The 22,198-nt window shown below is 40.0% G+C and overlaps 2 protein-coding genes across 4 annotated transcripts; both read left to right on the top strand.

The window, feature by feature from the left end:
* The first annotated feature begins 1,568 nt into the window (after positions 1-1,568).
* lmod1b (leiomodin 1b (smooth muscle)) lies at positions 1,569-11,483 on the top strand. 3 transcript variants are annotated; one of them, XM_086042017.1, is made up of 5 exons: positions 1,569-1,942; positions 2,063-2,303; positions 6,599-7,890; positions 8,453-8,762; positions 9,649-11,483. In XM_086042017.1, the coding sequence occupies exons 1-5, from the start codon at positions 1,890-1,892 to the stop codon at positions 9,673-9,675; spliced, it is 1,923 nt and encodes a 640-aa protein (XP_085898143.1). In that variant the 5' UTR covers positions 1,569-1,889; the 3' UTR covers positions 9,676-11,483. The 3 variants fall into 3 exon arrangements, with proteins under 3 accessions (XP_085898143.1, XP_085898142.1, XP_085898141.1); XM_086042016.1 differs by having other exon boundaries at positions 1,899-2,222; XM_086042015.1 differs by having other exon boundaries at positions 1,900-2,303.
* A 2,467-nt stretch (positions 11,484-13,950) lies between these two features.
* Positions 13,951-20,126, top strand: timm17a (translocase of inner mitochondrial membrane 17 homolog A (yeast)). Its single transcript, XM_086041749.1, has 6 exons — positions 13,951-14,095; positions 15,965-16,064; positions 17,287-17,350; positions 17,448-17,576; positions 17,665-17,775; positions 18,734-20,126. Exons 1-6 carry the CDS (start codon positions 14,070-14,072, stop codon positions 18,808-18,810), a joined length of 507 nt encoding a protein of 168 aa, XP_085897875.1. The 5' UTR covers positions 13,951-14,069; the 3' UTR covers positions 18,811-20,126.
* The last annotated feature ends 2,072 nt before the right edge of the window (positions 20,127-22,198 follow it).

Raw genomic sequence — 22,198 nt, 5'->3', positions numbered from 1 at the left:
TTTTGTTTTATTCGGATGATGATTATTTGCCACTTGTTTTGTTTACTACTAAGTTAGGGCCAGTGTGTTGTGCTCTTTAGCAGCTTCAAGTGGTCACGTCGTGAATGGCAGTGAATTAAATATTCAGAGCTGGGCATTTTACTAACATTTCCCGGTTGCTTATTGCCTGTAGCCGAGGGTCTTCGGCTACCTTACAAAGAGTGGACAAAGCCATCCTTTGCGTCACAATGACGTTGCATTTTGGAGTTATTGAACGCACAACTCCGAATGTGCCAATCTGGTGCTAACTTTACCTAACTCCGGGGTACCTGTCCGCCGTTTAGCCAACTTTTTGTCCATCCAGAAAAAATAGGCATCGCCTATAGGCTTTCATACTTTACTGATTAAAGTAATATTACAGAGAGTTTTACAAGAACAAAAAGTTGTCAGTGTTCCAGGAAAATTAGGAATAATGTGTAATGTTATGAAGCAAACATTTATTGCACGAAAAGTTGCAATCTTAAGGGAGAAACGTCACGTGACATGAGCGAAGTTGTGATTTCACAAGTGTTAGGAGGAGACGAAAAAAAACGTGAGTCATATATAGAAGTATCAAGTTGCATTTTAAAAGAGTACATTTCAAAAACGGATTTAATTTTATGGGAGTGTTTTTGTTATATTACCCCCCAAAAAGTTGGAATTTAGCAAGAGAAAAACAGTATTTGAAATAAAGATAAAATTAACATGAATTGGAAAAGCACAGCTGTGCGCTATATCCCGAAAATTATGTGACCAAACCTGCAAAAAAAGGTTTGCAAACTTCTGTTTATGCTGCGATATCTAGCGTTACAATGGGTTGTTGATTTGAAGATGAACTTGCTAAAACTGTTATCATGGTTGGTACGTCACACAATGCATATAATTTATTTATACAAATTTATGATAATCAAAAAAACTAAACATCGACTCTCGTCATCTTTGGTAGCTCTTGAGGACATCTTGTGCAATACAAAGGACGTTTAAAGTTCCTCACAGGTGCTTTGGCCGGTCCCCTACTTTAGAGCATCACCATTTACCCCAGCTGGAAGGAAGTGCTTTGTTCTGTTTTGCCAAACATGAATATGAGAATTACACGATGCGTATTTAACCACCTAGCTTTTTCTCAAGTCTGTGTAGCTTAATGCTAACAATGCAGAACTTCATATACGGGCTAACGAATAGCATTGTGCTGATGTCATCTTTTAATCTTTAGCCATTTCAAAAAATGACCTCCTATTACTGCATTTTACCGAGCTCATTTGGGGCATCTCCATATACAGTAAATCTATGTATTTCTTTATTATACTGGCCTCAGGTGGCCAAGATGTGAACACCATGCAGAGCAGCCCACTTTCCATTGAAATGAAACAAAAAAAAAAACGTGGGTGGATGGTATGAAATGTTTAACTGTGTATACTTTTATAAAGTAAAGTAGAGTGATATTTTTCTTAATAAAAAACAACAAATATTTGTGTTGGTTTTATTTGGGATGTTTGAATGGGTTCATGGCAGTTCCGTTCATTTCAAAAGCGAATGATGTTTTGGGGGACAAAAGTTCTGAGATACGAGTTGGTCACGGAACTAATTAAATTTTCAAATTTGTATCTCAGAGCACCACTGTATTATTTGTTGTGCATACATGTCATAGCCGTTGCTCATTCCCAACTGTTGAAGTGATCTTTTCCACCCTCCCCAAAAAACAAAGTAAACCAAATCCGGAATGAACAAAAATAGCAGTTGTGTAATGAGAGGAATTGTGTGTACACTAACTCATCTGGCACCTCAGTATATAACTGCAGCCCTTCCCATTCCCTTTAAAGGAGCGCACCGTCCTCTAAACATGGACATGCACTTTCCCAGGATTCCAAGGAATGTCCCAGCCTCTCAGCAGCCCTCCGTCACCAGCCGCCCTCTTTGCAAGCATGTGAATCCGACCGGGATCCACGCCTCGCTCTTTCTGAGACGTATGGGAGTATTTTGGCCTCAAAGCTGCTTGATATCCTGATTTTTTTTTTTTTAATTTTCAAACGAGGTCTTGTCTAAGTATGTCCAGACGGAAGGTGAGAGGCCTGACCCGGATGGGGCGACAGGTGAGCGAGGACCCGGACCTGGACACCCTGCTGTCCACGCTCTCCCCGGAGGAGATGGAGGAGCTGGAGAAGGACATGATGAAGGTGCCCGACATCAACCCGGAGGACAGCGAGGTGAGCCTTCAAGTCGAGCCCGCCACAGGCAAAAGCAACCACCAGAACGCAAAAAGCTGCCGCAAAGAGGACCCGCTTCAGGTACAATCCTGTTGTTTTGGATCTTATTTCAGCTATTGCATGTCAAATTTGACAGCACGGTGAATAGTGGTTGGCATGCCTGCCTCACAGGCCTGCTTTCGCCCCCACATCCTGAAAACACTCGTGTTAAATTAATTTCATTGAAGACTTGAAGTTGTCCAGAGGTGTGAGGGTCAATGTCTTCTGTGATTGGCTGGTAGCCAGTTCAGGGTGGATCCCACTTCTCTCACCAAAAGTCATCCGGCATTGAAGACTCCAAACAGACTTCGAGCTTATTGTAGTTCACAAAAACGAATGAAAAAAACTACAAACAAAAATCATTTTCGTTAACAAAATCAAATAGAAACTAATACGCTTGAAAAAAAAAAAAAACTAACATAAAATTATATCTTATGGTTATAAAAGTGACTACAATTACAGTTTCATCTCTGGCATTTAATATCAGATATGAGCTTTCTGGTTTCATTTATTTCGGTATTGTAGAAGAAGTAAGGTCAGACAGACGTTTGAGAATTGTACTTTATTAAACAGTACTGGTACTTAGTGATCTTTTTTCGATTGTCTTGCTCTCGACAAATATTCCATATATTTAACCCTTTCATGGACAGTGGTCACTACAGTGGACAGCTATTTAAAAGTTGCTTTCGCCTATATTAATCTAAATTTTGAAAAATTATGATTTGATGTAATAATTTAAAATATAAATATATTTTTCATAGCTGTCCACTGTCATGACTGTGCATGAAAGGGTTAAGAAAAACCTAAAACTAATAAAAACTAACAAAATCAAGAATTTTCTAAAAAAAATTCAAACAAACTTTCTCTAAACACTAATTAACACTAACTGAATTAAAAAGCAAAAGTCAAGACGAAATAAAAACTAACTAAAAATCCCCCAAAATCCCAAACTATTATAACTCTGGTGTGAACGTTTGTGTGAATGGTCACTTGTCTGTGTGTGCCCTGTGATTGGCTGACAACCACTCCAAGATGTACCCCACTTCTCTCATCAAGCGTCAGCTGTAATTGGAGACTCAAAATTGTCTATTGGTGTGAATGTGAATGGTTCTTTGACAATATGTACCCTCAGATTGACTAGCGACCAGTCAGGGGTGGATCCCACTTATCTCACCAAAAGTCAGCCAGAATTAAAGACCCTCAATGGCATGAATTGTTAGTGTAAATGTTTTTTCTGTATGCGCGCTGTGATTAGCTAGCAACCAGTTGAAGTTGTACCACACATCCCTCACCCAAAGTAATCTTGGATAGATTCCAGCTCACCCACAAACCTAACGAGGACAAGCACTATAGAAAACAACATTTTTTTTTTTGTATGTGTCCTGTGATTTTGGCTGGCAGCCAGTCAAGGGTGGATCCCGCTTCGCTTGTCAAAAGTCAGCTGGGATAGGCTCCACTTCCGTCATGACCCTAACGATGACAAACCCTACAGAAAATGGAAGGATGCATGTAACATTGAGAACTAATGAGCGTGTGTCCATATGTTGTTTGTGAGGGTGGATTGAAGCAAGAGGCCAGCTGGATCCATCAGATCCCCAACGGGCCGCCAAAAATATTATTTACCCCTCCGAGGCCTGATTACATTTGACATTCAACTCCTCGCAAGTAAACGCCTCCTTTTGAGAGCTGATATATTTTTTTAAATGTCCTTTTGATTTGATGTGAGGTGAAGCACTGCGGTCCACTGTCAAGAAGTTTCTATGCACTCAGCTGGGCATACGACTCCTTAATCCCGGGCCCTGGTGGAATTCCTCGGTTGATCGCTCCTACTCTCACTGCCTTTTAAGGATGCGTCCGCTGGCCTTCTTCGCCGCGGGGATTGCAAATCAAACACTTGGCAATGCTGAGCCATTAAAAAAAAAAAGAAGCAGAAGATGGCCACTATAAACACACATGCCGTGTCGCAGACGGATGAGGAGCCGGACGGTCATAAAGGGACGCGGAAGCTGAGTTTGCTCAAAGCGAGGTATACAAATACAGATCATCAGAACGGATTTGAGCATCTGTCCGTCTTTCCAATCTATGTCAGGAAAGGCCTGATTTTTGGGGGTGTTTATCCTGCGTGATTATGCTGTGGTGTAGGGTGTGTTACGAGTGATTTATTCCCCTCCCACTTATGCTTGGAAAATGATCTGCCAAATCAATTGGCCAAATTTGAGCATCTTCCACCCTTCTGATCAAAATCAGGAAAGGTGAAGTGCAATCCACATGTTTACATATGATTGTTTTTGTGAAATGTGAAAAGCTGAAGTGATAAAGCCACAGACTTGTTTGCATTTCTTGTTGTAATCTGATTTATGATTTTCTAATTTACGTTTATGCCACACGTTTGGAAGAATTTTGCGAAGTTGTTGTGGTGAACGCTTAAAAGACTGCAAGTCAAAGTTTAGTAAATTAATACTGTACCTCTAACTGAAGTAACTTTCATATTAATTCATGATTCATTTGCCTTTATTTTAGCGTAAGTCAACTGTCTAACCAATAAAACCAAAACATTTATGTATTATACATCTAATATTGTTTATTGTGATACAATTATATTATTGCTTGTGTTTGTTTAAAAAATACATGATAAGAGAACCGTGAAAAAAAACATCACATTAAATCACAATATTGAGGGGAAGAAATTACAATTCGATTATTTTGCAAATCCTGCAGATGTTAGATGCTCTTTGGCACATATGACCACATAGATTTTAGAGTTTAGCCGTTGTGTCGTTGTGACCTTTCCTCCTGGCTCAGCATCTTCTTATCTATGACACCCTTGGCACACATCTAGTTGGAATCAGTTAAGATTGCAGAGTCACACATCGTCACATGGGCGATGTCACCTCCCTGTGGGTGGGCCACCAAAGAACTATAAAGAATAGTAACCATTTTGGAAAGATTAGAACTTCTTCCGCAATCTCGCAGCGAAGGCTCCACAGCTGTGTCTCGATCTTTTTGGCATCCATTAAATAGTTCAGCTGAGAATTTGAAGTCTTCTGGTAGTTACTATTAGCATAGCGAGCATTAAAGATAAAAGAATCAGGCAGAAGATCCCTCAGAACTTTTTGTGTCTGGAAGATTATCCTGAGAGATTATTTTTTGGTTTGGAATGCGTGAAGAGTCCCTCCCCAAAATGCTCTGAAAACATTAAGGTCAACAATTGTAAATGTTTACTTTACTGTAATGCGGAGTAAACCCATAACAATAATCTAGTCTAATTTGAGTTTTTTCCCCTCCTTCTAGTTAGTCAAAGTTAACAAAGGCCCAGTTATCAGTTGTCTGTAAAGGATTATCCTGAAAGAATATCCTGTGAGGCAGTGTTTGTTAAAAAGGATATTTGTCCCCCGGTATGCTTGGTTGGAAAAATGGTAGAGGGCCAACAATTTTAAATGTTAAACCTGTTCAATGCAAATCTTTATTTGTGTGGTGAACATCAAGTATGGCCGGGCCACGGATGCTGCAATTGTCACAAAACCATGTTAACCGTTAGCCTAGCTTCTTCTATTTCTTCTTCTTTTTATTTTACAGCAATTTGGATGCCAGGTACTATGATAGTGCCTCTCACAGATCAGTCTTGGTATTACAACAGATGTCTGTCAGACACTCGTGATTGTCAGTGGAAGTATGGTCATGTATGTGACATGTGTTGGTCATCTACAGCAGTGTTTTTCAAACTTTTTTGAATCAAGGCACATTTATTTCATTGAAAAAATCCCGAGGCACAACAACCATCTGAAATCGTGAAGAAAAAAAAAGCTTATTTCAACAATATAAATGTTATATTGTTTATATAGGCATTTTTTAACATTGGAGAATGACGTTATATTATAACATCTTGAATAGGAATTAAATAAACACAAATAAAAAAGTATTTTATAATGTTTCATATTGATACTTTGGATAAACATGCGTCACGAATTCGCTTGTCTCGAAAAAAAAGACAATTAGCTTCCTGCTGCTGCCACCTGCTGGTATGTAAGAGTACTACACCATCGAAAAGACATGATTACGCTAGCTGTCAGGCGCTAGACCGCACAGGCACCCCTGACAATATCTAGAGTTTGAAAAACACTGATCTAGGGTACACTACACGTGATACGAGCAGTAAGAACAGATTAAAATAAATAAATGAAAAATCCTCGTCATGTGTGGAGCCCCTCATGTTCCAAAAATCGGTCAAAATGTCAAAAATCGGTGCGTGTGAACTCCACTTAGGCTTGGCTTGCATGATTTTACACGGTCTGGTTGAACTGTGGCTTGAACACGCTCATATTTGTTCCTTCTCACAGGCTGAACCCAAGAAGGAAATCGGAAAGCACGATTACCCGAGAAAAACAGGCCTGAGCAAGGAGGGCAACGACACCACCGAAGTCCAAAGACGAGGAGAAAAGGAGGCCAAAGACGGCAACGGAAAACTACCAGAATCCTCAAAGGAGGAGCAAAGTCAGCTCTCCGGGGACCTAAAGGATGGTTGCAAGGAGAAAACGGCATGTGAGGACAGCAGGATGACAGACAGGAGGGAGAACCGCGAGAGCAAAACAAGGGACGTGATCTCCAAGCTGCAGGAGAAGAAGAAGGACGACACCCGTAGGGACGACTGCAGGAGGAGGGATGACACCAAGACGAAGGACATTATCTCCAGGCTACGGGAGAAGAGCGAGAAGGAAGGCGGCAGGGAGCGGTTGCGGCGATCCGACAGCTTCAGGACGCAGGGACTGGTCTCCAGAATGCTGGAGAAGCAGAGCAAATCGCAGGAGAACTCGACTCCCGAGGAGAAGAAGCCTCAGGATGAAGATAAGGAAAAGAAGGCGGCTCGCGGAGTGCAACGGCAAGTCTCTGAGAAGGAGGACGGAACAAGAGCCGAAGAACTGCTCAACCACAGCGATCCCCCGGCGGAGAAGAAAGCAGAAGAGGACAAAGCGGACAACCGAGAAAAACTCGGCAACTGCGTGGCCCCGACCGCCAAAACGAAGGAGGAAGACGCCGCCGACGAAGACGCCGGCATGTTCGACGAGCTCCTGGAGCAGGTCCGAGGCGACGACCCATCCTTGGTGGAGCTCAACGTCAACAACTCGGAGGTGATCAAGACAAAGACGCTCATGGAGCTGGCCGAGGCGCTGCGCCGCAACACCCACGTCAGGAAGGTGGCGCTGGCCAACTGCCGCGCCGACGACCACGTGGCGTACGCCGTCGCCGGCACGCTGCGCCACAACGCCACCGTCACCAGCATCAACCTGGACTCCAACCATCTCACCGGCAAGGGCATCCTGGCCCTCATCCAGGCGCTGCGCTACAACGCCACCCTCACCGAGCTGCGCTTCCAGAACCAGCGGCACATCTGCGGAGGCAAGACGGAGATGGAGATGATCAAGGTGCTGAAGGAGAACACCACCCTGCTCAAACTGGGCTACCACTTCGAGCTGGCCGGGCCCAGGATGACCACCACCAACATCCTGAGTCGGAACATGGACCGCCAGCGTCAGAGGCGCTTGCAGGAGCAGAAGCAGGCCCAAGCCGCAAATGGAACCGACAAGAAGGATACTCTGGAGGTGCCCAAGCCGGGTGGCGGAGGCTCCCTGAGGTGTGTAATGGGGATCGTATGATCCAATGCAGTGATAGGGACCGGGCCCTACAGCAAATAGCGTAAACTGGGAGTTATGCCCCCCAAAAAGCAGACTGTACTGTTAATTATGTTTTGATGCCTCAAGAAAGGGATATTTTGTTCAAATGAAGTTCCTCAGCCCGCTCCAACAGTACTTTGCCACCAAAATTCCATAGGAGGGTGCACAAAAACAATACACAGTTTTTTTCCGAAAAAAAAAAAAAAAATCCTCGGAATAGGGAAATGCGAAAAGCAAACCACAATGGTGCATTTATGGAACTCACAGGTATATATTCTTTATCCTCTGTGAAGAATGACTGTTACCGCTCTTCTGAGAAACCGAGGGAGGAGCTGAGCTTCCTGTACAGTTTGTCTGTATTAACGTCACATCCATGGACAACATGATTATCTCTGTAAATCATGCAGTGGGAAACTTGGAATGGAACAGTAGTCGCTGTGTGGTCCCCCGCTGTAATTTTCATTTTGCTTTGTAATTTTCATTTGCAATCACTGAGCTCAAGAAATGATTTTTGTATTCCAGAAATTCCACCGCATGGAGCTCTCCAAAGGCGTCCCCCAAACCGTCGCCCATGCCCTCGCCCATGCCTTCGCCCAAGCTGAGCCCCAAGAGGGGAACCGGGGCTGCTCCGCCGCCGCCGCCGCCGCCGCCCCCACCCGGGGGAGGGCCCCCACCTCCTCCGCCTCTCATGCTGGAAGTGGACTCCTTGAGGAACTCTTTGACGCCAGTGTCGCGGAGGAGCGTGGACGGGAAGAGCCGAGGTGGCGCAAAGAACTCCAGGGACCAGCTGCTCGCCTCCATCAGGGGGAGCAACATCCAACAACTCAAGAAGGTACGTCCAATGTTCAGTGAACCAACGCTATTGAAGTTAGCAATAACCATTGAAATAATGCAAATTAGGAGTGAAAAAAAAAAAGATTGTTAACCGAAAAATAAAAAGGTAACTGCATTTTATGTTCACAAAACGTGAAACAGACGACAAGGAAAATGCTACCCAAAAACGTTTTGGGTTGTTTTGAAATGATTTGGCCTTGATATACAGGGCAGCCAATCATACACCTGTTGCATGCCCCACCGCGCATGCGCATATAAGGGCGCTAACTGCGAAAACTAGCGGTTTCCATTTTGTTTTGTCGACTCTAAACTTAATAAAGTATAAAAATGATTAGGGACCAAGCAAGCCAAGTATTTCCATACATACATCCGCCCGGGGGGCCTGCTGGCTGGCAGAAGGAGGGAATGTGGAGCATACAGATTTTTGGATAAAACATTTTGGCGACAAAGATGGAAATTCACACCGCGACCTTCGTTCGTCGCCGCCACGCTGGTATGAATCATACATGACTAACGGCGATGGGAATAGCCAATGCTAGCGAGGCTAACTGCTATATTCTTCCATAACCAGTGTATTTTTGTACTCTTGGACCCACACGGACATGTAAAGACTGTATTGCCTAATTGGCCGGACATTTCACTACTCCAGAGTGTTATAGTCCAGCGACGGCAGCTGACGGACATGTCAGAAGTTATCTGTAAATTGTCCGATTGGACGATATGCCAAAAACGCCCTGATTACTGGTTCATCCATTTCAATCTTTACATGTCAATGCAAAGTTGTGACTAGAAAATGCACATTTCTGCGATATAGCCACACTGGAACACTATTGATTTCCACATCCCAGAGTCCATTTACATGTTTTGGTCTTCCCTCCCAACAGGTGCCTGTACCAAAGTGGCTCCAGTGAGTTTTCCCATTGGCATTTGGAAAATAAGAACACGGTCGAATGGACATCTGTCCGCAAGGAGACAAGCCCTCCCCTCGCGCGTAGGGGCCATCTTGCGGGAATGACCTTTTTGACGATGAGGACGCCCTTTTACCCTGAGTACTTCCCACGGAATGCTGGACCAAAAGGACCCTTGTGAAGAACGGGCGCCACGGTGATCTCTGCCAGTCGTCCATTTTGCAGTCATGGATTCATATCGCTCTTTGGTGGTCATTTGTTATTTGCACTAATACTACATGAAGTCCATTATACACCATATTGTCTCACGAAAGACTGCAAGCGCCTGATAAAATGGTGAAAGCGGTGTATACACATACAAACCACACACGTGATGAAGCAAAAAAACGTCTATTTCTGCAAGTTTTGTGTGTGGTGTACTCAAAGTGATCGACAAAGCACACAGCTCCACACACTTAAACATATCAATCATAAGTCTCCACCCCCAAACTGGATGTCTGTCGTAGTACCAAGACTGAACTGTGAGAGGCAGTATGGTGGAGAAAGAGTAGAAGTAGAAGAAAGAAAGTAAATAGAAGAAGCTAGGCTAGCTCTAAGTTGACCTACATTTTTTTTTTTTGCGTGAAAATTCCGGAGTCCATGGCCCAACTCTGCGTTGAATACACAACACACGCATACTATTTGCCATCGTACATATTGAACAAGTTCAACATTTACGATTGTCGACCCGATGGTTTCCCAAAGCAGATCTATGAGAAAAAAGAATACTCTTAACACCCTACATCACGGGATAATCGGATAGGATGATCTGTCTGAGACATCCAATAATGAGGCCTTTGCTTACTTTGATGCAAAGGGTGTAAAAATTCTCAAGTTTGGCTCAATTATCGTTTTGTGTGTACCCTGCTTTAAACACTCACGATTGTCTACCTGGACCTTTTTCTGAGTAGATTGAGGCAAAAAAAATCCCTCTTAACACACCCCACACCATAAAATGATTTCTGAGGGCAATCTTTTAGAGGCATCCAATAATCGGGCCTTTGCTGACTTTGATTTGCGGCTAAGGAAAATGGTCAGATTTTGCCCGATTTTCAGTATGTGTGTACCCCGCTTTCAACAATTACAATTGTTGACCCTGAACTTTTTCTCAACAAATCAGGGAATAAAAATCCCTCTTTACACACCTCACACCACAGTATAATCCCTCAAGGTAATCTTTTAGAGAATTCCGATAATCGGGCCTTTGCTGACTTTAATCAAGATTGGGGAAGAGTGATCAAATTTGGCCTGATTGTTGGCATGTGTGTACCCTACTTTAGTCGTTTGAACCACGGTCAGTCATTCTGTCCGAACTGGGATGAAAGTATCAGGGAATAAAACCAACACGATGGCCTCACTTCAAGAAAACATTGTAACGTGGCTACGGGAAAAATAACATCAAGGACTGTACGTCTCATGTCAACAAATCTCAGGCAAAGTTGATTTGGAAAAGCGCCACTAAGGAGTTTTAGCTTGGCAATAATTATCAGGAAGTACAAATCCATAAATGTTGTACAGAATCATTCTAGCTAGCGTAATTGATAATCGTATGTAACTTTCATGTAATATAGCTACAGTATGTGTTTTTAAGGCTGATATCAAGCTTCCTGTTGATAATTTTTGAGTGAACGTCTTTTCTTCAATGACGTCATGGCACTTCCTCTTTCTGTAATGTAGATTTTTTTTCATTTTGCGATGACACGCCTTTCTTACAGAGCCTGTACGTCTTCAATAAAACGCTTTGCTATGTTGCTGTTGACTCACATAAGCAATTTATTGTTTATTTGTTTCATTATTGACAGCTGTTATTTAATAATTCAACATTTTCTGATCAATTGTGTTATCAGCACCATTTTGTTTAGTATTCAAATTTTTTTTAATCAAAGAAACTGAGCTAGCCTAATTTTAGCCTAAGATATTATTAATGCGTCAGATGATTTTGGAAAGAAAATGTTTTTTGAATGATTCAAAACAATTTAAGACAAGAAGATGAAAAAACGAGATTTAAAAATAATTTTGTATTTAAAAAAGGATATAAGGGGGAAAAAATGCTAATTTTTGGAAATAAATATTAGCAGGGAAAGTCTCTCCCAAATATTTGGGATAATTGTTTTTAAAAAGAAAATATGTGGGTATGTAATTAAAACAATTGAAAAAAATCTGAAACGTTTTTTTAAATATCTAAATTTAAATTACAGAATAAATAAAACACTGGAAACTGTTTTCAAACTATTTTGGATGGTATCCAACAAAAAAAAGACAGTGTTTCAGTAAATCTTTCTAATCTAGGAAAATTGAAGTTGTTTCAGAATATAGTTTAAAAAGCTTCTGAAAATTTTAGCAAAAAATACTCAATTAAAAAAAAATTCAATGTCCCAGAAAATTTTGGGCTACAAAAAAGAAATCAATACCAAGATTTCAGAAATGTTAAAATCTAACATAGATTTGCTTAACTGATAATAGCTATTATGTGATGCCAGTTCCTGATGGCACTTACTAGACGTCCAATCAGATTGCTGTGATATTTTTGCATAAAAAGACAAGAAAATAAAAAATGTTTCCAAATTTTAAAATACAAATACGTGTTTTTAATGTTTGTCTTTGAATGAAAAGAAAACAATTCAATGTGTCAGAACGTTTTTGAGGAACAGTTAAAAAAAAAAATCACATGACTAAAAAAAACTGGAGATAGGCTATGTGCTTTTGTTTCAACATATTAATTTCATTAGTATTTTGGCTCGGTGACTGCACTTTTTTTCACACTTTCTTAGGAAATTCCACTCGTCCAAAATATGCTTGCTATACGTCATCTTTACTTCATTACCGCCACCAAGTCTGAAGGGCCCTGTTCTAGTATTATTACATCGATGTTGGTTTGCTGAAGGGAACAGGGTGGAAGCTGTCTAGTTTGGAGACAAGAAGAACAGCAGCAGAAGGCCAGTTTACGTCTCACCAAATGTCTATATTTGGTCATTTCTTCTATGGAGGCTCAGGCTGTAATTCATTCCTTTGTGGTTCCTAATAGCAAGCTGCTGGCCAGTCTGTCGCTGCTCTCTGTCTGCTGTCTGCTGTGCGCTGTGTGCTGCTGCTCTGAACAGCGGCAATGATAGATTGGGAAGGAATGAAAACATAAAGCGTTTAACTTTAACGGGGAGTCTGTGTGCCGTGTGCAGTCGAAAATATGCACACACAAAAACGTGGGTTCATGTGGTCATTTCTTAAAAATGTTTCTTAATGATTGTGTCGATTCAAATGTCCTTTTACCCTTCTTTTTTTTGAACATGTCTAAAAGGATTGCTTGCAATAACTCGCTTGATTCATATTCGTAAATCTTGTCATTTAACACGTGTAGTCAACAAAGAGGTAGGAAAATACAATACTACACATCCATTTCTTTCTGATTTAAATGAAGACATATATTTAATCACATATAGGGGAAATAATAAAAAGAAAATACTGTATTAAATGACATGCAAATATAGTTATAGTAATAATAACAGCAACGATAAAAAATAGTGTTCATAATTACATTTTGAGTATATTTGTGTTATTTAAACACATTATATAAAGGGACATTTTGTGCAGTATTTTGAACAAATGATCTGCCAGTAATAATAAGCGGAAGACAACCCAAACATTCATTTTCAAGAATATGTTCTATGCAGGCCCACTAGTTGAAACAAGGCATTCTGATTAATATTGTGTTTGTGGAATATGAGTTCGCTCGGATGGCTAAAAACGGATGGATTTTGATGCTTAACTGAAGAATAGCAACACCAACATAAACACGTGGGAGACACAAGCTAAGGACAGCCAAACCTGGAGTCCGATCGCCTCAGGAGTATTTCCCTTTGAAGCAAACTGTTGTGCGGACCTCGAGCCAACCTTCCAAGGAAATTCAAGGCCAGTATCAGAGTCTCCAGTCCACTCTGTACTCACTCAAACCTTGAACACGACCACCATCCTCACCACGGAGGGGTCACCAAGAGAGAGAGAGATTCATTGTGCCATTAATGATATAATTTCAATGACTGTACATCACTTTTGGTTGATCTGATTAAAATGGTTGTTTTCAATGGGAAATACTATATTTTTAATGAGAAACAAAATGATGGCCACATTTAAAACACCTCTAAAATACTAACTAACTTCAGGGTTAATGAAGCGTATTATATTTATTTTTATGAATTATGGAGCAAATTGGATCAATTTTTCCTCACTGTGAGTTTGGTGATTGTTCATTTTCCCACCATTGTTGATGCACCTGGAGGCGCCTTTAAACGCGTAACATTGCGTCATTACGTCACATTGTCGTCACACTCCGGCTCCGGCACAGGAGGGAACTGCAGAAGAACAAAATGGAGGAATATGCCAGAGAGCCATGGTGAGTCCTTTGGAAAATAAATTGATTATTTTTTTCCCCTCAAGCGTAGGATAGCGTAGGACGTCATTCGAACGAGTTTGTTTGATTTATTTTTCCCACCTACGAGACTCAGCAGAAACCGTCTAGTTCACCACCGTTAGCTAAAATGACGTTACATTGCGATAGCCACATGACATCGTGGCTAAAAGCACGTTGTAGTGACCTTGCGGACTTGCCCCCCTTCCTGTACACACCAAGATGTCATCACGTCATTTTTCGCTCATTTCGCTCACTGTTTTGTCACAAACGGAAAAACAACGAATGTGACACATTGAGCGCTTATATTGATGTCCAGTGGAGGACGTATTAGCTGTAGCTATTTGAGAAGCTAACTACCTGCGACGCGGGGATACCTGATTGCACAACATGACAAAATGTGTCAGTAACGTTTTAATGACTATTCAATTGAGGTGGGGACAAGTCACTTCTGTGCACGTTCAAGTCTAAACTTTAAAGTTTCATGCATGTCCCCAATAAGTCAAGTTGAGTTCCTACTCAATGTCAAGCAAGTCACAAGCCTTGCTCAATTACATCACATATTGCAATTTAGCCACTTTGCTATGCACACATGATCCTTGAATGCAAACGTAATATTCTTCTAATCCATACTAAGAGTTGAAACCCTAAATATACTCCAAATGAAGTTCTGAAAACACATGGTTAACATTTCAAACTCATATTGCATCTAAAAAATGAAATGGCCTACAAACGATTTGATTTCGAAAAAATACATCGGAAGTGCCTGTATACATGCATTTGTGGCATAGATTCAGATAAGCATGAATATAATGTGTTTTCAACAAATAGTTTTAGTTACAGTATACTCTACAAAATAAATTGCAAGTAGATGAATTCGTGAATTAGGGCTGCAGCCATAGAATAGTTTTTGAATCAAGTAAGTGAGTATTTGGATAAGATGTAGCTTGCAGTAGTAAACACAATAACATATGCGTGAAGTGCAAGTTTTATGTTTGTCCACTTGTGGTCACCATCCGCACGTTCCAGCCTTTAGTATCTGTGACATAAGTGTATATGGCTTTAGAAGCTTGGTGAGTGACATGGGCTTCATTGAATGTTAACAACTGGCTAACTTGTTGAGTGAGTTGTGGACATTGGCAGCTCTTGTACGAGTGTCCTTATTACATGTTTGTTTACTAAACGTTAGGGCAATAAAGCAGCGACGTCTTTATCCTTGACCACATGTAAGAGCACTATGCCTTCTAACTAGCGGTGTAGGCTATATTAAATTAATAAGCAACATCGATACATTACTTTCTGCGTTGGCGATTTGCAGATGTGCTGTTGTGATACACGTTACACATCATGTCCAGTGTGAAATGGGTGACGAGTAGGGATGTAACGATTAATCGAAAATTGATGTAAAAATCGATTTGCTGCGATTAATTGAAAATCGAGTTGATTAGATTCATCTAGAAAATGATGTCTGTAAACGATTTTTCATTCTAGATGCATAGCACATTTTGAATGTGTAGATCAAATTATGCTTTTGCGCCAAACATCATTGCGTATTGCATTTGTGGATGACAAGCATGGTAGCAATTTTTTAAGAATCGAATCGAATTGAAAATCGGGAACTGAAAATCGAATGTAATCGGGGGTTAGGTGAATCGTTACATCCCCAGTGACGAGTGGTGCATGCGCCTGTAGTAAAATTAGTCAATGTGGAAAAATGATCTCTGATTAGCTTTCATGCAAATACTTTTATTTGTTAATCAAATGATTTGAGTTATTTGAATAATTGTTGCAGCCCTATGGAATCTACGATGGTTTACTGTACATGGAAAGGAAATTCTTTTTAAATGTTTTCAGTCCCTGGAGGATTGTGGACGACTGCGGGGGTGCGTTCACCATGGGGGCCATTGGTGGTGGAATATTCCAAGCAGTAAAAGGCTTCAGGAACGCACCTTCGGTAAGACCACTCACAACACTGCACAATGGAATTTCACGATGACTTTCATATGGTTGTTACATAGAAATAATCGACATCATCACATGAGCTTTCATAGACATTGCTTTGGGGGGATATAATGTCTCAAAAAGTGCTCTTCACTCTAGTTAATTGTTCTTAAACTGATTATTAAATCTTCATGATTTAAAAGGGTTCCGAGCAGTCTTAAGAACTTGACTTTTACATGCTTTCATTAAAATACCCCAATGACACGTTACAAAGTCCCAGTTATAAAATTACCGACGTGTCTGATATCTTAACTGCATTTCCGACGTTTCTAACAAACCTATCCCTGTCAAAATCGGTATATAATTCAATGATGAATTTATCGGAACCAAACGACAGTTCAAGATGCCGAGGCTCCCCCGAGTGGTAATTTATCTCTATGGGGAAGACAACAAGACAGAGCAGTTTAAAAAGGTTAACCAACAGTTATAATGATAAAGATTAACATAATATCAGAAAACTGTGAACAGTTGTCACTAAAATTCATGTGGACATATATAGTTATGCCTACCTCAACCTCTGAAATGATCAGAACAATCACCCCAATATTTTTCATAACTTTTAAGCGGTTTCCTCATCGCCTATTGAGAGGAAGATGTTTAACAACCAGAAAATCCCAAATGTTTTCTTAAAAGTAACGTTTTTTGAGACAGGAACACTCATTTTTTTATGTATTGTAGCCAGGCATTGACATTTGCAACAAAATTAAATGCAGGAAAATCGCCTAAAAATTCATTGAGTAATGAGTTTTTTTTAAAGTGTGCTTAAGCGCCCGAGTCTCAATCGAAATAAATGAACTGGAGGGGCGGGACCAAAGCTCCCTTTCGGTTCAAATTTCCTTCCAGTTCACGCAAATTGCGGCAGATGAAAATATCCAGATTGAATAAAACATCCAAATCACCCATCACCCATTACCTGTTTTTTGTTCCATTTTCCATATGTGCACACAAAATCGGAAAATTATTTGTTGTTAGTTTTTTTTTCATTTGGTTTTTTGTAGTGATTATTGGGGAAACAGGTTATTGTTAATTTTTTTTTAGTTTCTGTTTTGTTTTGGTTGGTTTGTTCAGCTGAGCCCTACCACAGACAGAGTCCATTAAAAAGTCAATATATTGATGATATGTGGCCTTAAAGTTTCTCATTCCAGACCCGTTTATTTATTGGCACTGTTTTGCAGGGAATGAATCACAGAATGAAAGGCAGCATGACTGCTATCAAGACCAGAGCGCCACAGCTTGGAGGTCCGTTTGTAATTATTTATTTATTTATTTATTTATTTATTTAAATTGGCATGATGCTCTTCCCATCTATAACCGTTGTCTCTCTGGCGTTTTTAAGGTAGCTTTGCAGTTTGGGGAGGCCTCTTCTCCATGATTGACTGCGGCCTGGTGAAGGTGCGCGGGAAGGAGGACCCCTGGAACTCCATCACAAGCGGCGCCATGACGGGAGCCATCCTCGCCGCCAGAAGTCAGTGCACAAACGCTTTTGAAAAGATTCCGCCCACGTTGGCTTCAACATATCATGCGGCGGAGCCAGTAACTGACCCTCTTTGCAGATGGACCCGTTGCCATGGTGGGCTCTGCGGCTATGGGGGGCATCCTGCTCGCCTTGATAGAGGGCGCCGGGATCATGCTGTCTAGGTTTGCCTCGTCGCAATTCCCTACAGGCAAGTAACAGGCAACGTATATATGAATGTACATACATTGACGTGTATATTATGCTTGTAGAAATATAGGCACTGATCTCATTATTTTAAAAAAAATATATCGTTCTTAAAATCAGAATTCTGTGTCCAAAAAGCATAGAAACTATGCAGCTGCATGTCTGGCCATGAAAATGATCCTGACCTGCTCAATACTGCATTACAGTAGATGTCACACTAATGGCTCTATAAACCTCTGTTCACATTTTCTACCAGTGATGTTTAAAAAAAAAAAAAAAAAAGGGAACTAGTTTTCTTAAAGTTTAATTTGCATGTCGTCTATAAAATATAAATAATCAAGTGTAGAAAGAAACTGAAATATTTTTATCTCACACCCCCACGTGTGCAAATGTTCAAGTGTTTAACCGTGTTTAAAATGTTTTTTGTTTTTTTAATCACGCATATCACCAATATTTTGAATTAATAACACATTTTTTAAAATGTGAAGTTCTTTTGTCAGTTTTAATGTTGATGCTTTTGCTGGGTTTAGATTTTTGTCGAAGTACCGGTATCGAGGTATTTTATGCATGTATAGTATCGAAGTCAAAATTTTGGTATCGTAACAACACTAGTACAGCCTTATGACTTTTATTCTGAAGAAAAAAATATTTTCGGAATATTTAAAATGCTTATAGTCTACTATATTTTTTTAATTTCATTTTTTTAAACTTATTCTTTACATATGTATGTTAATTTTTATTTTTTATTTTAAAACTACAATTTTCTCCCAGCCAGCACATAAAAAAAGAAAAAAAAACAAAACAGTAGATGACCAGACAACATGCATACAAGCTCACCAATTTGTTTTGAACATTTATGCTTCCCAAGGGTTCGTTTTGTAGGCTTGATTTATGACTAACATCCCTGTAATTACAATATAGACAACAAACTTGATTTCGGTGTGTGTGTGTTTGTGTTTCAGGTCCGCAGTTTGCAGAGGAGCCAGCCCCCGCCCCCATGCCCGCCGCCCCCTTTGGAGACTACCGACAATATCAGTGAAAGGACCGGTTGCCTCTCACCCTTCTTAAGCCTTTTTTTTTTTTTTTTTAATTCCTTGCTGGAGTTACAAAGTGGAAATGGAGATGACACACATGCACATCCGTAACCATAGAGACAAATACACCCCCACCACATGATGAACTGAGACTGCACAGTGACATCTTCATTTTCATACAAAATATACATGTTGTTGTTGTTTTTTTTCCTTACATGCGGCGGAACCTCCAAAAGGGAACACGTACAAATACAAACGCTGAAAGACAAATACAAATGGATGGATGGAGTTTTATCAAAAAGAAAACTTCCGAATTCAAGATTTTTTTATTTTCTTATTTTTTTAAATACACCATCTATAACTGATGTCGGCAATCACTTCCTTTTAAAACTCAAGTGTGGCCTTTAAGCACAAAAGTCAGCCCACCTTCACTGTTTGTCATGAGCCACTTTGCTATTTACATTAGCATCTGTGTGGTGTGGCAGCCAGACCCTTTTGCGATCCATTGTTGGTGGTGAAATGGAAAGTACAGAAAAATATGCACACGATTAAAGTATGCTGTTTGATGGTAAGCTTTTTGTGCTAGGCATTAGACAAAAAACATAATTGGAATCAAATGATTCATAATGTAATAACAATGGCCTTAATTTGTGTATGTAATGTAGTAAGCAGACAGCCACATCCCTATATCGTGAAAGTTACATTTCTAGTTCTGTGGTTAGCATTACTTCTACCCTTTGTGGCGTTTTCACAAATAGTTACTTTGGACTTTTGAGGCACATTTACCACAACATGTTTGTCAAACTCACGTTCATCTTTGAGGTTCCGCTGAATTGTGATAATTTTTTTTTTTTTTTTTTTTTTTTTAAGGTGTTGTTTTGGAATGAATAACCGCAGCCCAGCCGCTGCAGTTGACAGCCAGGTGAACTGGTTGAGTGTGGAATGCGAAGGAAAAAAAAAAAGTGATTAATTTATAATACTTTAGTGTACTGTATATACATTTAAAGGCTTCCCCTTGTCATTTGCCTTAAATAGAACATGCTCGAGCTTGCCACGGTCTATTGTTGCGTACAATACAATGACTCCAGTTGGTTTCACAATGATGTATTTATTTTTACAATGTAAAGAGTCAGCTGGGTGTTATATGCAGATGTGTTTTGCATTCAAAATGCGCAAGAGACGTCGAGAGAAAAGGCATAAATAATCGCAAATGGCACTGCAACTGAATGGTGGAACTCATGCAAGGGGTCGTTACATCCTGTATTCGATCTATATGAGAGATTGTACTATAAAACAACTGATTAAAATGTGTTTTAATGTGTCTTTGTTTAGCATGTTAAGGAAAAAACGTTTCCATTTCCTGGTATGACGGAAGATGAGGTTCATGGCATTGACCACTAGAGGGCGGCCGTCACATGAAATTTATATGGAGTCTGTTTTACGGCGAATTTGTATGTAAATCAGAACGAGTCATTGTCATATCACTAACATTCTCTAAAGCAGTAATAAACTCGTAATTGGAGTAAACATATGAATTGGAATACAATTGTAGGCCATAAATATAAAACAAAATCATGGAAAACCAGTTTGTATGGTGATAACTGAGCGTGCCTTCTGTTATTCAACCACTGCACAGTCGACATTAGCAACGTGTCGGAGAAGTGACGTCTAAATGCTGAGACTGGTTGGAATGGCCACTTCAACCTGAGTACTGCCTATAATTAATTTAGAAAATTGGATAATGGGTTGCGTTTTTTTTGTTGAAAGGTTTTTTTTTCCTTTATGTTGAATATTTTCGGGTGATGTCACGGTATGGCTGACAAGGTTCAGTTTTTCAGGCCGTACTGGCTGAAATGTTGAGGCGTTCCCCATGCCACCTTGTCAAAATTACTGACATTTCAACCGGCGTCACTAAAAACTAAATCTAAATAGCGCGAATGGAATATTATTAGAAGAGCAGTGTGGGGAGTACAATAGGTCATGTACTTAAAATTAAGTATACAATATTAATCAGAATGCCATGTTTGGACTAGTGAAGGCGTATAGAATTAATGCAAAGAATATTTTTGGATTGACTTCTACGGAAGAGGATTAGGGCCAGTGGGGGAAAAAAATAAGGGTGGTAAGATTCTCACTTTATTCTCAGAATTCTGACTTTGATGTCAGAATTCAGACTTTAAAGTCATAATTCTGACTCTATTCTCACAATTAAAGTGAGAATTCTCACTTTGAAGTCAGAATTCTGACTTAATTCTCAAAATTCTGACTTTAAAGTGGGAATTCTGACTTTATTCTCACAATTAAAGTCAGAATTCTCACTTTAAAGTCAGAATTCTGATTTAATTCTCAAAATTTTGACTTTAAAGTGGGAATTCTGACTTTCAGAGAATAAAGTCAGGATTCTGAGAATAAAGTCAGAGTTCTCACTTTAAAGTCAGAATTCTCACTTTAAAGAACAATTCTGACTTTAAAGTCAGAATTCTGAGATAAAAGTGAGAATCTTGCCAAACTATTTTTTCCCCCACTGGCCCTAATCCTCATCCGTAGACTTCCCCTGTAGCCCTTTGCAATTCCACCTGGCAGTTTTACCAGAACAAAAGGTGCACCAAAGTAAATTTAATGCTGTACTTGAACCATTTGGAGTATCCAAGGACTTTTTGGCTGCCTTCCCAAAGTCTTTACAAGTGCATGTGTTGCCACGGGGAAATCCAATCGTCCACATCATAGACTTCCAAAGTACTTATTATTTAATCATGAAGAAAACTGCACTAGTATATATGTTTAGGGACATCTCTGATTAAAATCTTTTGACCAATGTAAGTGTTTTGTATTGTTTTGAGGGATTTTCTTCAAGTCTATTCTGTAGCTGGTAAACACATGCTCCATTGGGTTTAGGTCGGGGAATTTGGACTTGAACAGTTTAATGTCTTTCAAATTTCTTTCCCTGGATAAACTGTTGTGTGAGAAATTTAAATGGGTCTATCTTTAACCTATGATAAAGTCACAAAGTCATAATTCGATTAAATATTTGCATGGAATTACTGCAGCGCAAACCGCGCATAACCTCAAAACCCGGACTGTTGTAAACTGAGAGGAGTGCCTCTTCTTTTCCTTGTCACAAAAAGTAGGAAAGCATTACTTAACTTCACCCTCCTGAGGTCCATGAGAGGTCCTCAGACTTCTGCAGTTGGTTAATAAGGTATATCTGTCTAAAAAAAAAAGAAAAAAAAAGACTTGGTCTTGTTCCTTTACTCACTTCCTTTTTTGTTCCATTTTGGGGACTGCTGATGGATTTCACAATCAAGAAAATACTTAAATGTGTCATAGTGACTTGAGAGCAACTCATGAATGTGTCATAAAAACTCTTTGCATGCCTTTTTCCACAAGAAGAAA

This window comes from Filicampus tigris, chromosome 9 (genome assembly GCF_054856515.1).
Source record: "Filicampus tigris isolate MCC_2025a chromosome 9, RoL_Ftig_1.0, whole genome shotgun sequence".
Classification (NCBI taxonomy): Eukaryota; Metazoa; Chordata; class Actinopteri; order Syngnathiformes; family Syngnathidae; genus Filicampus; species Filicampus tigris.
The sequence above is the reverse complement of the archived record's forward strand: the minus strand, read 5'-3'. Positions and strand labels throughout refer to the sequence as shown.